Source organism: Aquila chrysaetos, unplaced genomic scaffold (genome assembly GCF_900496995.4).
Source record: "Aquila chrysaetos chrysaetos unplaced genomic scaffold, bAquChr1.4, whole genome shotgun sequence".
Taxonomy (NCBI): domain Eukaryota; kingdom Metazoa; phylum Chordata; class Aves; order Accipitriformes; family Accipitridae; genus Aquila; species Aquila chrysaetos.
The window spans coordinates 11,343-26,208 of NW_024470393.1; the positions used below are offsets into that span (position 1 = coordinate 11,343).

General features: G+C 65.0%; 3 protein-coding genes across 5 annotated transcripts; 1 reads left to right on the forward strand and 2 right to left on the reverse strand.

The window, feature by feature from the left end:
• Positions 1 to 4,943, reverse strand: LOC115338226. The gene is made up of 9 exons (XM_030006710.2): positions 4,935 to 4,943; positions 4,457 to 4,562; positions 3,311 to 3,359; positions 2,250 to 2,300; positions 2,010 to 2,092; positions 1,373 to 1,548; positions 803 to 912; positions 536 to 696; positions 1 to 222 (listed from the first exon to the last, which is right to left on the reverse strand). The coding sequence occupies exons 1-9, from the start codon at positions 4,941 to 4,943 to the stop codon at positions 80 to 82; spliced, it is 888 nt and encodes a 295-aa protein (XP_029862570.1). The 3' UTR covers positions 1 to 79.
• TSR2 (TSR2 ribosome maturation factor) lies at positions 4,457 to 7,839 on the reverse strand. 3 transcript variants are annotated; one of them, XM_030006743.2, is made up of 7 exons: positions 7,708 to 7,839; positions 7,312 to 7,402; positions 7,101 to 7,189; positions 6,488 to 6,736; positions 6,049 to 6,096; positions 4,997 to 5,081; positions 4,457 to 4,562 (listed from the first exon to the last, which is right to left on the reverse strand). In XM_030006743.2, exons 1-6 carry the CDS (start codon positions 7,786 to 7,788, stop codon positions 5,031 to 5,033), a joined length of 609 nt encoding a protein of 202 aa, XP_029862603.1. In that variant the 5' UTR covers positions 7,789 to 7,839; the 3' UTR covers positions 4,457 to 4,562; positions 4,997 to 5,030. The 3 variants fall into 3 exon arrangements, with proteins under 3 accessions (XP_029862603.1, XP_029862602.1, XP_029862604.1); XM_030006742.1 differs by having other exon boundaries at positions 7,101 to 7,192; positions 7,708 to 7,834; XM_030006744.2 differs by lacking the exons at positions 4,457 to 4,562; positions 4,997 to 5,081 and having other exon boundaries at positions 5,962 to 6,096; positions 6,494 to 6,736; positions 7,101 to 7,192; positions 7,708 to 7,834.
• Positions 7,840 to 9,492: 1,653 nt separating this feature from the next.
• Positions 9,493 to 14,829, forward strand: WNK3 (WNK lysine deficient protein kinase 3). Its single transcript, XM_041121901.1, has 10 exons — positions 9,493 to 9,861; positions 11,020 to 11,192; positions 11,272 to 11,492; positions 11,561 to 11,718; positions 11,803 to 11,891; positions 11,966 to 12,185; positions 12,707 to 12,876; positions 12,969 to 13,141; positions 13,216 to 14,622; positions 14,713 to 14,829. The coding sequence occupies exons 1-9, from the start codon at positions 9,493 to 9,495 to the stop codon at positions 14,451 to 14,453; spliced, it is 2,811 nt and encodes a 936-aa protein (XP_040977835.1). The 3' UTR covers positions 14,454 to 14,622; positions 14,713 to 14,829.
• The last annotated feature ends 37 nt before the right edge of the window (positions 14,830 to 14,866 follow it).

The following is a 14,866-nucleotide window of genomic DNA, read 5'->3' on the forward strand; positions in this document are numbered from 1 at the left end:
CCCCCTTTTTTTTTGGGGGGGGGGGGGGGGTGTTCCAGCTGACACAAAGGGAGGGGAGCAAAGTGGGGGTGCAACAAGTTTATTGGGGGGGGTGGGGACCCCCCCCATTTTCAGTGGGGCTCAGACACCGAGAGGGTGGGGTTTTTGGGGGGGGGGGGGTCACTTGGGGGTCCCCACCAGCAGCTCCAGCCACTCTGTCAGCGTCGGGGAGGCCGAGGGCGGCTGGGGGGGGGCAGAGAGAAAAGGGGGGGGCGTTGGGGGGAAGATTGACCCCTAAGTGCCCCCCCCAAACACCCCCAGGGACCCCCCCAAGTGCCCCCCCCCAGGACCCCAACCCCTCCCCAGAGACCCCCAAGTGCCCCCCCCACGATCCCCAACCCCCCCCCCCCCAGGACCCCAAAACCCCACCCAGGGCCCCCCAACTGCCCCCCCAGGACCGCAAAACCCCACCCAGGGCCCCCCAAGTGCCCCCCCCAGGACCCCACCCCCAGGGCCCCCTAAAATTGACGCCCCCCCCCCCCCCCCCCTCACTCACAGAAATAGCGGGGACCCCCGCAGGGGGGGGCAGGAGGCGAACACCCCCCCCCAGCCCGAGGATAACCCGCTTCCAATTCCAAGGTCCAGACAATTTCGGAACCCCGAGGACCCCCCAGCACCCGCAGGCGTCCCAGTTCCGGCTCCCAGTCCAGGGCAAACCTTTTTTTTTTTTTTAAGGGGGGGGGACACGGAATTAAGGGGGGGGGGGGTCGTTTTCCTCCTCCTCACCCCCCCCCCAATTCCCCCCCCCCCCCCCCGGCCTCACCTGCGCTGGAGCTGTTCCACTTCGGCCCACAGGGGGCGCCCTTCCCAGCAGCGCCCCTGCAGCTCCAGCAGCCCCGGGCCCAGCGGGGGGGGCAGGGGAGGGGGCGGAGTCTACGAAGGGAGTAGGGCGGGGATTGGTTGAGAAGTTGGGGAGGGGGCGTGGCACCCCCATGGCCACACCTCCATCTTGGATGCCTGAGTAACGGGCCCCAGGTGCCCCAAGTCTGCTCTAAGACCCCCAAGTGTGCCCCCCCCCCGCCCCCCAAATCCCCCTCCAGCCCCCCAAGTGCCCCCCCAATCCTCTCCAGGACCCCCAAGTGTCCCTCCAAATTGCCCCCAGCCCCCCCAAATCTCCTCTCAGCCCCGCAAGCACCCCCACAAACCCTCTCCATAGCCCCCCAAGTGCCCCCCCCAAAACTCCTCTCAGCCCCCCAAGTGCTCCCCCTGTCCCCCAAATCCCCTCTAGGACACCCAAGTGCCCCCCCCAAATCCCCTCTCCGCCCCCCCCAGTGCCCCCCAATCCCCTCCACAGCCCCCCAAGTGCCGCCGCCCCCCCCTCCCTCCCAATCACCAGGAAGCGGAGGCCCCCCCCCAGCGCTGCGGCGCAGGCGAAGGGTTGGGAAGTTTTCGGGGAGCCCCGGGGGGGGCCCCAACTCCAGCTCCACCTCCTGGCACCCCGCGGTGGGGGGTGGGGGCAGCACCCGGACCCCCGACAGCGTCTGGTAGAGGCGACACCCAGCACCCGCCCTGCCCCCCCCCACACGTGTGGGTCCCTTGCTTGGGGGCCCCCCCCCCCCCCCGCTCCTCCTGGGTGCCCCCCAAAATCCTGGGTGCTCCCTAAAGCCCCCCCCCTCCTCGGGTCCCCCCCTAAACCCCCCCGTCCCCCCCTCCTGGGTGCTCCCCAAGCCCCCCTCCCCTCCCAAACCCCCATCCCCCCCCCGGGTGCCCCCTAGACACCCCCCTCCCCCCTCCTGCATGCCCCCAACCCTCCCTCCCCCCCCGTCCTGGGTCCCCCCAAACTCTTGGGTCCCCCCCCCCAAACCCCCCCTCCTGGGTCCCTCCAAACTCTTGCCCCCCCCCCAAACCCCCCCCCTCCTCCTCCCTCCTGGGTGCTCCCCAAGACCCCCCCCCCCCTCCCCCGGGTGCCCCCTGAACCCCCTCCCCAGTCCCGCCCCCCCCCCCCCCCCGCGCTGTCCCCGCCCCCTCACCTCTGGACCGCCCCCTCCTGGCGCCGCAGCGCCCCCTGCCGGCCCAGCTGCTCCCGCCGCCGCTGCTCCACCCGCTGCCGCAGCTGCACCCAAAGGGGGGGGGGGGGGGGGCACGCACATTTTGGGGGGCGAGCACCCATATTTTGGGGGGGGGGGGAATACTCACACCCCCGCCCCACGGGAGGGGACACCCAGATGGGTGGGGTGGGGGGGGGTTGGTGGGTGAGGGTGGGGTCTCACCTGCTCCCGTCGCCCCGCGGCCTCACGCACCTTCGCCTCGAGCTCCTCTTTCTGCGGGGTGGGGGGGCAGCACCCGTGGGAGACCCCCAGCACCCACAGCCCCCCCCCAGCACCCGTATCTCCCCCCTATAGGCCCCCCATTTGCCCCCCCAGCACCCATAGACCCCACCTCAGCACCCATATTTACCCCCAACCCCCCCAGCACCCACATGTACCCCCCCGAGCTCCCATATCTTCCCCTATATCCCCCCCATTTGCCCCCCCAACACCCATAATCCCCCCCCCAGCACCCACAGCCCCCCCCAGCACCCATATCTCCCCCATAGGCCCCCCCCCAGCACCCATACACCCCACCTCAGCACCCATATTTACCCCCCCAGCCCCCCCATTTACCCCCCCGAGCTCCCATATCTTCCCCTATATCCCCCCCATTTGCCCCCCCAACACCCATAATCCCCCCCCCAGCACCCACAGCCCCCCCCCAGCACCCGTATCTCCCCCTATAGGCCCCCCCAGCACCCATAGACCCCCACCTCAGCACCCATATTTACCCCCAACCCCCCCCAGCACCCACATGTACCCCCCCGAGCTCCCATATCTTCCCCTATATCCCCCCCATTTGCCCCCCCCAACACCCATAATCCCCCCCCAGCGCCCACAGCCCCCCCCCCAGCACCCATATCTCCCCCATAGGCCCCCCCAGCACCCATACACCCCACCTCAGCACCCATATTTACCCCCCAGCCCCCCCCATTTACCCCCCCGAGCTCCCATATCTTCCCCTATATCCCCCCCATTTGCCCCCCCAACACCCATAATCCCCCCCCCCAGCCCCCATAGGACCCCCCCAGCACCCACACTTGCCCCCCCAGCCCCCATAGGACCCCCCCAGCACCCACACTTGCCCCCCCAGCCCCCATAGGACCCCCCCCCACCCCGTACCTGGCGCAGGCGGGTGCCCAGGACCCCCCGCAGTCGCGGGACCAGGTTGCGACCCCTCCCCAGTTGAGCGAGGGTGGGGGGCAGGGCCCCCCCCCAGGGCCGCCACCGCCCCCCCGTACCCCTCCTTCAGCTCCCGCCAGCGCCCTCGCGCCTGCGCCCCCGCCTCGCCTGCAGGGGGCGGGCTTCAGGGACACGCCCATGGGGGGGCGGGACCCAAGCGGGGTGGGGCAGGGACACACCCACCCAGGAGTTTGGGGGGGGGGGTGTCTTATGGGTGCTGGGGGGGCAAATAGGGGGGCTATAGGAGGAGATATGGGGGCTGTGGGGTCTTATGGGTGCTGAGGGGTGCAAATGGGGGTGCTGGGGGGGGCTACAGGAGGAGCTATAGGGGCTGGGGGGTCTTATGGGTGCTGGGGGGGCAAGTGTGGGTTCTGGGGGGGGGCTATGGGGGAGATATGAGGGCTGGGGGGTTAAATGTGGGGGCTGGCGATGTCTATGGGTTCTGGGGGGTTTACGGGTGCTGGGGGGGGGTCCTATGGGTGCTGGGGGGGCTGTGGGTGCTGAGGGGGGCCAAATGGGGGGCTATACAGGGAGACATGGGGGCTGGGGGGGGTAAATGTGGGTGCTGGGGGGGCTACAGGAGGAGCTATAGGGGCTGGGGGGTCTTATGGGTGCTGGGGGGGCAAGTGTGGGTTCTGGGGGGGGGCTATAGGGGGAGATATGAGGGCTGGGGGGTTAAATGTGGGGGCTGGCGATGTCTATGGGTTCTGGGGGGTTTACGGGTGCTGGGGGGGTCCTATGGGTGCTGGGGGGGCTGTGGGTGCTGAGGGGGGCCAAATGGGGGGCTATACAGGGAGACATGGGGGCTGGGGGGGGTAAATGTGGGTGCTGGGGGGGCTACAGGAGGAGCTATAGGGGCTGGGGGGTCTTATGGGTGCTGGGGGGGCAAGTGTGGGTTCTGGGGGGGGGCTATAGGGGGAGATATGAGAGCTGGGGGGTTAAATGTGGGTGCTGGGGGTGTCTATGGGTGCTGGGGGGGCAAATGGGGGGCTATATGGGGAGATATGGGGGCTGAGGGGGGTAAATGTGGGTGCTGGGGTGTTCTATGGGTGCTGGGGGGGGGTGGAGGGGACCCAGGTGTCGGGGGGGCAGGAGTTTGGGGGTGGTCGGTGGGACCCAGCAGTTTGGGGGGGTCCCAGGAATTTGGGGGGAGGTTTAGGGGGGACTCAGGAGTTGGGGGGGGGTTCGGGGGGGCGATGACTTACGGAGTGGGGGGGGGGCCGAGGGGGGCCCCGGGTTCTCGATCACCCCTAGGAGCAGGCGCAGCACCCGCAGCTGGGTGAGGAGCAGCTTCTGCTTCCGACGGGTGTCCTGGGGGTGGGGGACAAAAGGAATTTGGGGCAGCCAAGGGGGGCAAGTTTTTTTGGGGGGGGTCAGGGGGCAGGTATGGGGGGGGTTAGGAGGCAAAAGTGGGGGGTCAAGGGGAGGTTTGGGGGGCTGGGAGAAGTTGGAGGGCTCAGGGGCAAATTGGGGGGGATTGAGGAGTAAATGGGGGGTTGGAGACAGGTTTGGGGGGCAAATAGGGGGTTATGGGCAGGTTTTGGGGGGGTTAGGGGGGCAAATGGGGGGGTTAGGGGCAAGTTTTGGGGGGCATAAGGGGAGGCCAGGGGCAACAGTGGGGTGCCCGGGGACAGTTATGGGGCACTGTGGGGTAAATAAATAGGAGTGCTGTGGGGCAGACACATATGCCATGGGGCAGTTGTGGGGCACTGCGGGGACAGTTGTGAGGCAGCTGTGGGTCTCACCACGAGATGTTCGACCAGGACCCGGGCCGGGATGTCACCGTCCTCCTCCTCCAAGGCCAAGGCGGCCTCCAGGGCCACCAGCGTCCTGGGGAGAAAGGGGACACGCATGGGGACAACCCCCCAGCGCCCCAGGGACACCCGTAGGGACGCCCCCGCCCCTAAGGACACGAGTGAGGACCCGGAGACCCCCCCAGGGACACGCGTGGGGACCCGGAGACCCCCCGTGGGAACGGAGCCAAGATGGCGGCCGCCCTGAGGGGATTTCCCGCGCGCGGGAAAGGCTCCCCATGAGGGTGTCGCGTGGCCCCGGGGGGGGGGGGGGGGGTCGCCCGCGCATGCGCCCCGCTCACCCCCGCGCGCGCTCCAGCCGCGGCGCCGCCGCCGCCGCCATCACCGCCGGTTCTTCCCGCTCTCCCGCTTCGCTCCACCCACACCGGGGGCGACGGCCAATCACCGCCCGCTGTCCCTTCCCTCACACCCCCACGCCGGTAACCAATCGTCGCGCGGCAACGCCCCCCTGGAAGGGCACGGCCAATCGCCGTACGCTAGAGAGAGGAAGGGGGGTTTGGGGAGGCCCCGCCCACTCGTTGCCGTGGTGACGAGCTCTTGGGCCGCCATTTTGAAAGGGGCGGGGAGCAGCGGCCGCCATTTTGGAAGGGGCGGGGAGAGGGGTTGGACTGGGAAGGACTGGGCTATACTGGGAGGGGCTGGAAGGGAGAGAGAGGGCACTGGCGGATACTGGGATATACTGGGAAGCACTGGGAAGGAGAGAGAGGGCACTGTGAGGGGACTGGGCTGTGGTGGGAAGGGACAAGGCTGTACTGGGAGGCACTGGGAGGGGACTGGAGTAGACTGGGAGGCACTGCGAGGCAACTGGAATACAAATCCTCCTCCACATGATTCCTCTTTCCACACCCCCCCCCAAATCGGGGGGGGGGCCCTTTATTCCCCTCCCCGCGACTTGGGGGGCGGGGCAGGGGCGGGTCCCCCAAGTTGGGGGGTGGGGCAGGGCCCCGCCCCCCCCCCCCCCCTCATCGTCGCCGCCTCCGCACCAGGGTCCAGCCGTCGGGGGGGGGGGGGGGGGTCCCGCACTCCATCGCCTGGGGAGGGGGGGGGGGAAATGATATCATCAGTGTGTCAAATGACATCATCAGTGTGTCGAATGACATCATCAGTCCGCCATGCCCCCCCTTTGGTGACAGCATCAGGGTGAGCGGTTCCCCCCCCCCCCCTCAGCTCAATGACATCATCGCTGCTCCCTCATCCCAGGGGTGTGTTTCCCCCCCTCAGTCTGATGACATCATTCCCACCCCACCCACCCCAGGGGCATGCTCCCCCCTCCAGTTTGATGACATCATCACCACCACTCCCCCACCTGAATCCTGGGGGTCCCTCCCCCAACTCAGTGACACCATCAGAGGCCCCCCCCCCCCCAATAAAATGACATCACCAGCACATCCCTGCCCGTTTTGATGACATCATCACCCTTACCTCTTCCTCCTCGTCCTCCTCCTCCTCGCTGCTCTCCTCCCCCCCCTCCTGGTGGGGGGGGGGGGTCCGGGGGGGTGTGTCCCCCTCAGGTGTGGGCGGGGCATGGGCGGGGCTTTCCTCCAGGTGGGCAGTGGCCAGGGCGGCTCGGAGGGCGGGGCCGCGGCGAGCCAGAGCCCCCAGGGCCTCCCCCACCCCCCCCGCGTCCCCCCGGCTGGCCTGGGCGAAGAGAGTCACCAGCTCCCGGCTGACCTGAGGGGAGACTGGGGGTTACTGGGAGGGACTGGGATAGACTGGGAGAGGGCTGGGATAGACTGGGAGGGGACTGGGATAGACTGGGAGGGGACTGGGATAGACTGGGAGGGGACTGGGATAGACTGGGAGGGACTGGGGGGGTTGGGAGGGGACTGGGATAGACTGGGGGGGGACTGGGAGGGACTGGGGGCATACTGGTTTGTACTGGGAGAGGACTGGGATGGGATAAGGGACACTGGAGAGTGCTAGTAAGAGCCTGGGGGGGGGGGGGGGGGGAGACTGGGCTGTACTGGAGTGACTAGGGGTGGCTGGGAGCCTACTGGGAGCATACTGGTTTATACTGGTTTATACTGGTCTATACCTGCCGCAGGCTGCCATCCTCCACTGCCGTGTCGAACTCGTTATCCATCACCTCGGCCAGGAACTCCTCCACCTCCTCCTCCCCCAGTTCTGCTGTTGGGGGGGGGGGGGGGGAAGGGGTGTGGTCACCCCTCCCCCCACCCCTGGGGGCGGGGCCACCGCCGGGTGGGGGTGGGGGGAGGGGCAGGGGTGGGGGGAGGGGCGCGGCTCACCATTTTGGGCGAAAAACTCCTGCAGGGCTCCCGCCAACCACGTCGCTTTTTCGGGGCTCTGGGGGCCCCCGAAACCGTGGGCCACCGCCAGCTGCGGGGGGGGGGGGGGGAGGGGGCGGTTGGGGACACACCCCTCCCCCACCCCACCCCTCCTGTCCCCACGGGGTGCCCCTCCCCCCCTCCGGGTCATTTTGGGGTCTCCCCCCCCCCCCCCCCTCCCGCTCCTCCTTTTGGCATCACTGGGGTGGTCCCCGAAGGGGCCCCTCCCCCCCCCAGCCCCAAGCAATGGCCTCTCCCCTCCCCCAGCATCACTGGGGGGGGTCCCAAAGTGGCCCCTCCCCCACTGTCTCCCCCTCCCCCCTCAACCCCCCCCTCCCCCGTGCTCCCCTCCCCCACCTGGAGCGCGGCCCAGCCGCCCAGCACCGCCCGCACCCCCCGGGCGAACAAGCCCCCTTCTTCTAACCCGGGGGCCGCCATTACGACGTCTACGCAGTCCCCGCCGACCGAGCGCCGAGCTCACCGAGCGGCCCCGCCAGCCGAGCGCCGAGCGAGCGATGGGGAGAAGGGAAAAGGGGAGGGGGGGAGGAGGAGGCGTGGCCGAGGGAGGGGCGGGGCGGGGCTAAAGGCGGGAGGCCGGAAAGGACTACAGTTCCCGGCGGCCCCCGCGCGGCGGCGGTGGTCACGTGACGCAGGTGAGCGGGAGGGGCGGGGGGAGGGAGGGAGGGGAGCGGGGCGTATGGGGGGCTATGGGGGGGGCGGGGGGGGGGGCCTATGGGGGCTAGAGGGGGTGGGGGGAGTGTAGAGGGGCTCCTGGGGGGGGGGGGGGCACGCGGGGGCTGGAGGGGATACGGGGGTGTAGGGGGGCTATAGGGGGTGGGGGGGCATAGGGGGGCTATAGGGGATGTGGGGGCATAAAAGGGCCATAGGGGGTGGGGGGGCGTATGGGGGCTATAGGGGGTGGGGGGGTGCACGGGGGCTATAGGGGGTGCGGGGGCATAGAAGGGCTACAGGGGATGAGGGACTATACGGGGGCTGTAGGAGTGGGGGGGCATATGGGGGCTATAGGGGATGTGGGGGCATAAAGGAGCTATAGGGGGTGGGGGGGCATATGGGGGTTATAGGGGGTGGGGGGTGCACGGGGGCTATAGGGGGTGTGGGGGCCATCGGGGATGTGGGGGCATAAAAGGGCTATAGGGGATGTGGGAATATACGGGGACTGTAGGGGTGGGGGGCATATGGGGGCTATAGGGGGTGTGGGGCTACATGGGGGCTATAGGGGATAAGGGAGCATGAAAGGGCTATAGGGGGTGTGGGGACATATGGGGGCTATGGGGGTGTGGGGCTACATGGGGGCTATAGGGGATAAGGGAGCATGAAAGGGCTATAGGGGGTGTGGGGCTACATGGGGGCTATAGGGGGTGGGGGGCTACATGGGGGCTATAGAGGGTATTGAGATACATGGGGGCTATAGGGGCTGTGGGGCACATGGTGCCTATAGGGGTTATGGGGGTACACAGGCTATAGGGGGTTGGGGGGGACATACGGGGGCTATAGGGGGTGGGTACTGGTCGGAACTGGGCATACACCACAGCTAGAAGACATATAGGGGCTATGGGACCTATAGGGGCTATAGGGGGAGGGGTACAGGGTGGGTCTGGAGGCGGGGGGGGCTACACCCACAGGGTACCTATAGATCCCATAGCGGGTGGGTGGGGCCTGGGGTACCTATAGGATCTGGTGGGGGGGAAGCCACCTGCCATCAGGACTCCTTCCTCTGGAGGAAGAGGAGGCGAGCGGGGGGGGGTGCCACCCCCCCTCCGGAATTTTGGGGACCCCCCTAATTAACCCCTCCCCCCAATCACCCCCCCCCCCCCCCCCCGCTTAACGAAGCCTCTTTGTTTCCCCAACAGGTCCCCCCCATAAGGGGGGGGGGGGGTGACACCGCCACCACCGGTGACACCAAGCGGGGGGGGGGACAACACCCCCAAAATCGAGGTAACCCCATTGGGGACCCCCCCAAAACCCCACCCTGGACACCTGGGTCCCCCCCCCCCTTCCACCCCTCCCATAGATCCACAGGGTCAACCGAGCCACCCTTGGGAACCTCTTTATTTGGGGGGGGGGGGTCCCCCTCAGCGCACCCCAGTATTTAAGGGGGGGTGGGGGTGGGTGAGGACAACCATGGCCACCGATTTGGGGGACCCCAAAGTCCCCACATCCCCCCCCCCCCCCCCAAAACGCTTCTTTCGGAAGAGCGTAGAGTTATTGGAGGACGAAGAACGAGACCCACCAAGTGACGGAGGAGACCCGGAATTTCGGGGTGATCTCGAATTTCGGGGTGATCTCGAATTTCGGGGAGACCTCGAATTTCGGGGGGCCGCCGGGGGAAGGGAGGAAGCGGAAGAAGAAGCGGAGATGAAGGCGGTGGCCACTTCGCCGGGGGGAAGGTTCCTCAAGTTCGACATCGAGTTGGGACGCGGAGCCTTCAAGACGGTCTTCAAGGGTTTCGACACCGATACTTGGGTGGAGGTGGCTTGGTGTGAGCTCCAGGTGAGCCCCCAGAATGGTCCCCTTTTTGGGGGAGCCGGGGCCTGGCTTCGTTAAGGGGGGGTGGGTTAATTAATCGGTCTTACAAAGGCGGGCGGTATCCAAAATTCCTCGTGGAGGTCTTCCAAAGTCAATGATTCCCTGGGAAACCTGTGATCGGTCTTTCAAATTCGACTTGAAGCTCTTCCAAAGTCAACAACGTGCCAAAATTCCCCGTGAATCCTACAGTTGGCCCTTCAAACTCTTCTTCGACCTCTTCCAAAGTCAATGACGACCCAAAATTCATCATGAACCCAACAGTTGGCCCCTCAACTTCATCTTGAACCCATTTCAAAGCCAGTGACACCCCCAAATTCATCCATGAACCTAATGGTTGATGCCTCAACTTCATCTTGAAGGTCCTCCAAAGTCAATGACACCCCAAAATTCATCATGAACCCTATGGTTGGCCCCTCAAGTTAATCTTGAACCCCTTCCAAAGTCAATGACCCCCCCAAATTCACCCACGAACCCTATGATTGGCCCTTCAAATTCATCAGTGACCTCCCCCCAAACCAAATAATCCCCCCAAATTCACCGTGAACCCAATGGTTGCCCTCCCCAACTCATTTTGAACCCCTCCCAAAGCCAATGACCCCCCCAAATTTACCATGAACCCTACGGTTGGCCCCTCCAACTCACCGATTCCCTCGTTTAACCCTTCTGACTCCTCAACGTATCCCACGTTCATTCCTCCAAAGTCCTTGATGCCACCCCGATGTGCAAGGTCCCCTTCTAAGCACCCCCAAATCTTTTCAATTCACCCCAAATTTGTCCATTTATCTGCCAAATTTATTAATTACCCTTTTAAGTTGCCGGATTCCTCAATGTACCCTCAGAATTAATTCCCGAAACTCTTAAATTCATCATCCCAAGGCACCAGTGAATCCTGGCAGCTCCTGATGTTGGGCACGAGGCCACGGTGAATTAATTACGGTGTCTTTTAACGAGCGGGAAATGGCCCGCAGGGAATTGAAAGAGCTTTGCGGAGCGGCAGGATGGAGTTTGCCACTCAGCTTGGCTGGTGATAGCAACTGATGATGATGATCCTTGAATTTGGGGTGGGTTTGACGTTGCTCCTGCCCCCCCCACCCCCCACCCCCACCCCGCTGCCTCTACCAGGACCGCAAGTTGACCAAGGTGGAGCAACAACGGTTCAAGGAAGAAGCAGAGATGCTGAAGGGGTTGCAGCACCCTAACATCGTCCGCTTCTACGACTCTTGGGAGTCCACGGTCAAGGGCAAGAAGTGCATCGTCCTCGTCACCGAACTGATGACCTCCGGCACCCTCAAGACGTGAGTGACAGTGTTTTGCGGCACGTGGGCACGGTGAAGCTGGGGAGATGACAGCGGGTCAGCATATCCTGTCCCACAGGTATCTCAAGAGGTTCAAGGTGATGAAGCCCAAGGTGTTACGGAGCTGGTGCCGGCAGATCTTGAAGGGTCTCCACTTTCTCCACACCCGTACGCCACCCATCATTCACCGGGACCTCAAGTGCGACAACATCTTCATCACCGGCCCCACGGGTTCCGTCAAGATCGGTGATTTGGGTTTGGCCACCCTGATGCGGACCTCCTTCGCCAAGAGCGTCATCGGTAAGACCCGCCGTGCCAAAGCGCGCCCACCGGTCACCGGTTGATGGGTCTCACCGACCATCCCGTAGGTACGCCGGAATTTATGGCGCCGGAGATGTACGAGGAACGCTACGATGAGTCAGTGGACGTCTACGCCTTCGGGATGTGCATGTTGGAGATGGGCACCTCTGAATATCCCTACTCCGAGTGCCAAAACGCTGCCCAGATCTACCGCAAAGTCACCAGCGTGGGTTCCCGGTCTTGCCGGTGTGTGCCAACACCCTCCACCACCGTGGTGGTGGCATCGTCACCGTGGTTCTTCCTCTTGTAGGGCATCAAGCCGGCCAGCTTTGACAAGGTGACGGACCTGGAGGTGAAGGAGATCATCGAAGGTTGCATCCGGCAGAACAAGGCAGAGAGGTGGGAGAAGGGGGGGGTGCCGCGTGGGGACCTCCTAGGTGACGCCTCACTGTTGACCACGCCCTCGCCCGCAGGCTTTCCATCCGCGACCTGCTGAACCACGCTTTCTTCGCCGAGGACACGGGGTTACGCGTGGAGCTGGCGGAGGACGACGGGGGGTTCGACTCTTCCTTGGCGCTCCGGCTTTGGGTGGAGGACCCCAAGAAGTTGAAGGGGAAGCACAAGGACAACGAAGCCATCGAGTTCAGCTTCAACCTGGAGGCCGATGTCCCCGAGGAGGTGGCCTATGAGATGGTGAGTGGCGCGGGGGTCCAGGGGTGGCGTTTGGGGGCTGAAAACCCTCGGGGGGACCCCAAAACCCCTCTGGGCTTGGCCCCTCCAACTTGTCTTGACCCTTCCCAAAGCCAAAGAAACTCCAAATTCATCCCAAATCCAACGGTTGGCCCCTCAAATTCAATTTGCACTTCTCCCAAAGTCAATGACTCCCTAAAATTCAGCCTGAACTCTATAGTTGGCCCCTCAAATTCATCTTAAACTTCTCCTGAAGTCAATGACACCCCAAAATTCACCATGAACCCCACATTTGGCCCATCAAACTCATCTTGAACCCCTTCCAAAGCCAATGATCCTCTAAATTCACCATGAACCCTACGGTTGGCCTCTCAACTTCATCTTGAACCCCTTCCAAAGTCAATGACACCCCAAAATTCACCAATGAACCCTACGGTTGGCCCCTCAACCCTTCCAAAGCCAATGGTTCTCCAAGTTCACCACGACCTGCTCCCCACAAACACCCCATTTTCTCCCCCAACCAGGTGAAATCCGGCTTCTTCCATGAAAGCGACTCCAAAGCCGTCGCCAAATCCATCCGAGACCGGTTGACATTGGTGAGGAAGACGCGGGAGAAGAAGCAAGCAGAAGGTCGGGGGCTCCCCGAAAATGAGGATACCGAAGTGGACCAACACGTCCGGCAGCAGCTGCTCCGGCAACAGCCCCCCACCGCCGGTGAGATTCCCAGCTTCCACCCCATGGTTGATGGCCCCCCAAAATTGCTCACCCCCGGTTGCTCCTCAGCAGGCGAGGGGCTCTTGGAGAACGGTCCCATCTCAGATGCCACCAGCACCCGTTGTCTCACCGGGGCGCCCGAGCCCACGCCACAGCTCCTTGGGTGCTACCAACGAGGGTCACCAGGACCCCCCCAAGATGGGGCGTCCCCTACTTGTGGCCGTCCCATCCCCTTGCAGGTGCCGGTAAGTCCCCGTCACGCCGGGGTGGGTTGGGGACCGTTGGCACCAACCGCCCACCGCAGCACCTTGACCCCCAGGTCACCTACGGGGTGGAGGGCACATCGACAGATGTCACTGGAGGTGCCACCACGGCAGCGCCAGAGCCACCCGGCATCGATGGGGAGCCGGGGGTCGGTGTGACGCAGAGCCGTGGGATGTCATCAGTGGTGGTCGCACGGCTGCAACCAGCTCCTGGGGCGCCGGGTCCGGTGATGACATCGGCGGTGCCCGGCATGCAGCTGGCTCTGGGGATGTCACCAGCTCCAGGGGTGCCACCACCAACTGGAATGCCACCAGCTCCGGGGATTCCACCAGCTCCGGGGATGCCACCACCAACTGGAATGCCACCAGCTCCAGGGATTCCACCAGCTCCGGGGATGCCACCAGCTCCAGGAATGCCACCGCCAACTGGGATGCCACCAGCTCCAGGAATGCCACCACCAGCTCCAGGAATGCCACCAGCTCCAGGGATGCCACCTCAATCGGTCCCCATCGTGCAGTTGCAGCCGGGTCCAGGGATGCCGCCGGGTCCAGGGATGCCACCAGCCCAAGGGATGCCACCACAGCCAGTCCCCACCATGCAGCCACAGCTGGTGCCAGGGATGTCACCAGCTCCAGGGATGCCACCACAACTGGTGGCCACCATGCAGCCGCAGCTGGCTCCAGGGATGCCACCAGCTCCAGGGATGCCACCACCAGCTGGGATGCCACCACAGCCAATCCCCACCATGCAGCCACAGCCAACCCCAGGGATGCCACCAACAGTGGGAGTGTCACCTGCTCCAGGGATGCCACCAACCGTGGTGATGGCCCCAACCACAGGGATGCCACCAGCTCCAGAGATGCCACCAACCATTGGGATGCCACCAGCTGTGGGGATGCCACCGCTACCTGGCTTGCCACCAGCTGCAGGGATGCCACCAACCGTGGGGATGCCACCTCCATCTGGGATGCCACCACTGTCTGGCATGCCACCAGCCCAAGGGATGCCACCAACCATGGGGATGTCACCGGCTCCGGTGATGCCACCAACCATGGGGATGTCACCAGCTCCAGGGACGTCACCAGCTCCAGTAATGCCACCACCACCATCCGGGATGCCACCAGCTCAAGGGATGCCACCAACCATGGGGATGTCACCAGCTCCAGTGATGCCACCACCATCCGGGATGCCACCACCAACATCTGGGATGCCACCAACCCAAGGGATGCCACCACCGCCACTCCCCACCCTCCCAGTAGGTCCCCAACCCGAAGACCCGTCCCTGCACGCTGATCCCCCACCGTCTGCCACCAACCCTTCGGAGCCGGTGCCCTTCCTCCGCGTCCCTGAGGCCACCACCGTCCCCGAACCTCCCGGTGCCAAACCCGACCGTGTCCGGCAACGCCGAGCCTCCTGCCCTCGCCCAGAGAGGGTTCCTCGCTTCCAACTGACCGTCCTCCAGGTCGGGGGGGGGGGGGACGGGACACGGATGGACTTTTTTTTGGAGGGAGGGGACAGGGACACCCCATAACTCGTGTCCCCAACCCTTTAGGTCTCGTCCCCTGGGGACAACACAGTGGAATGTCAGCTGGAGACCCACGACAGCAAGATGGTGACCTTCAAGTTTGATGCCGACGGGGACGCTCCCGAGGACATCGCCTGCTACATGGTGACCCCCCCCCCTCCCCCAAACCCCCAAATTCCTC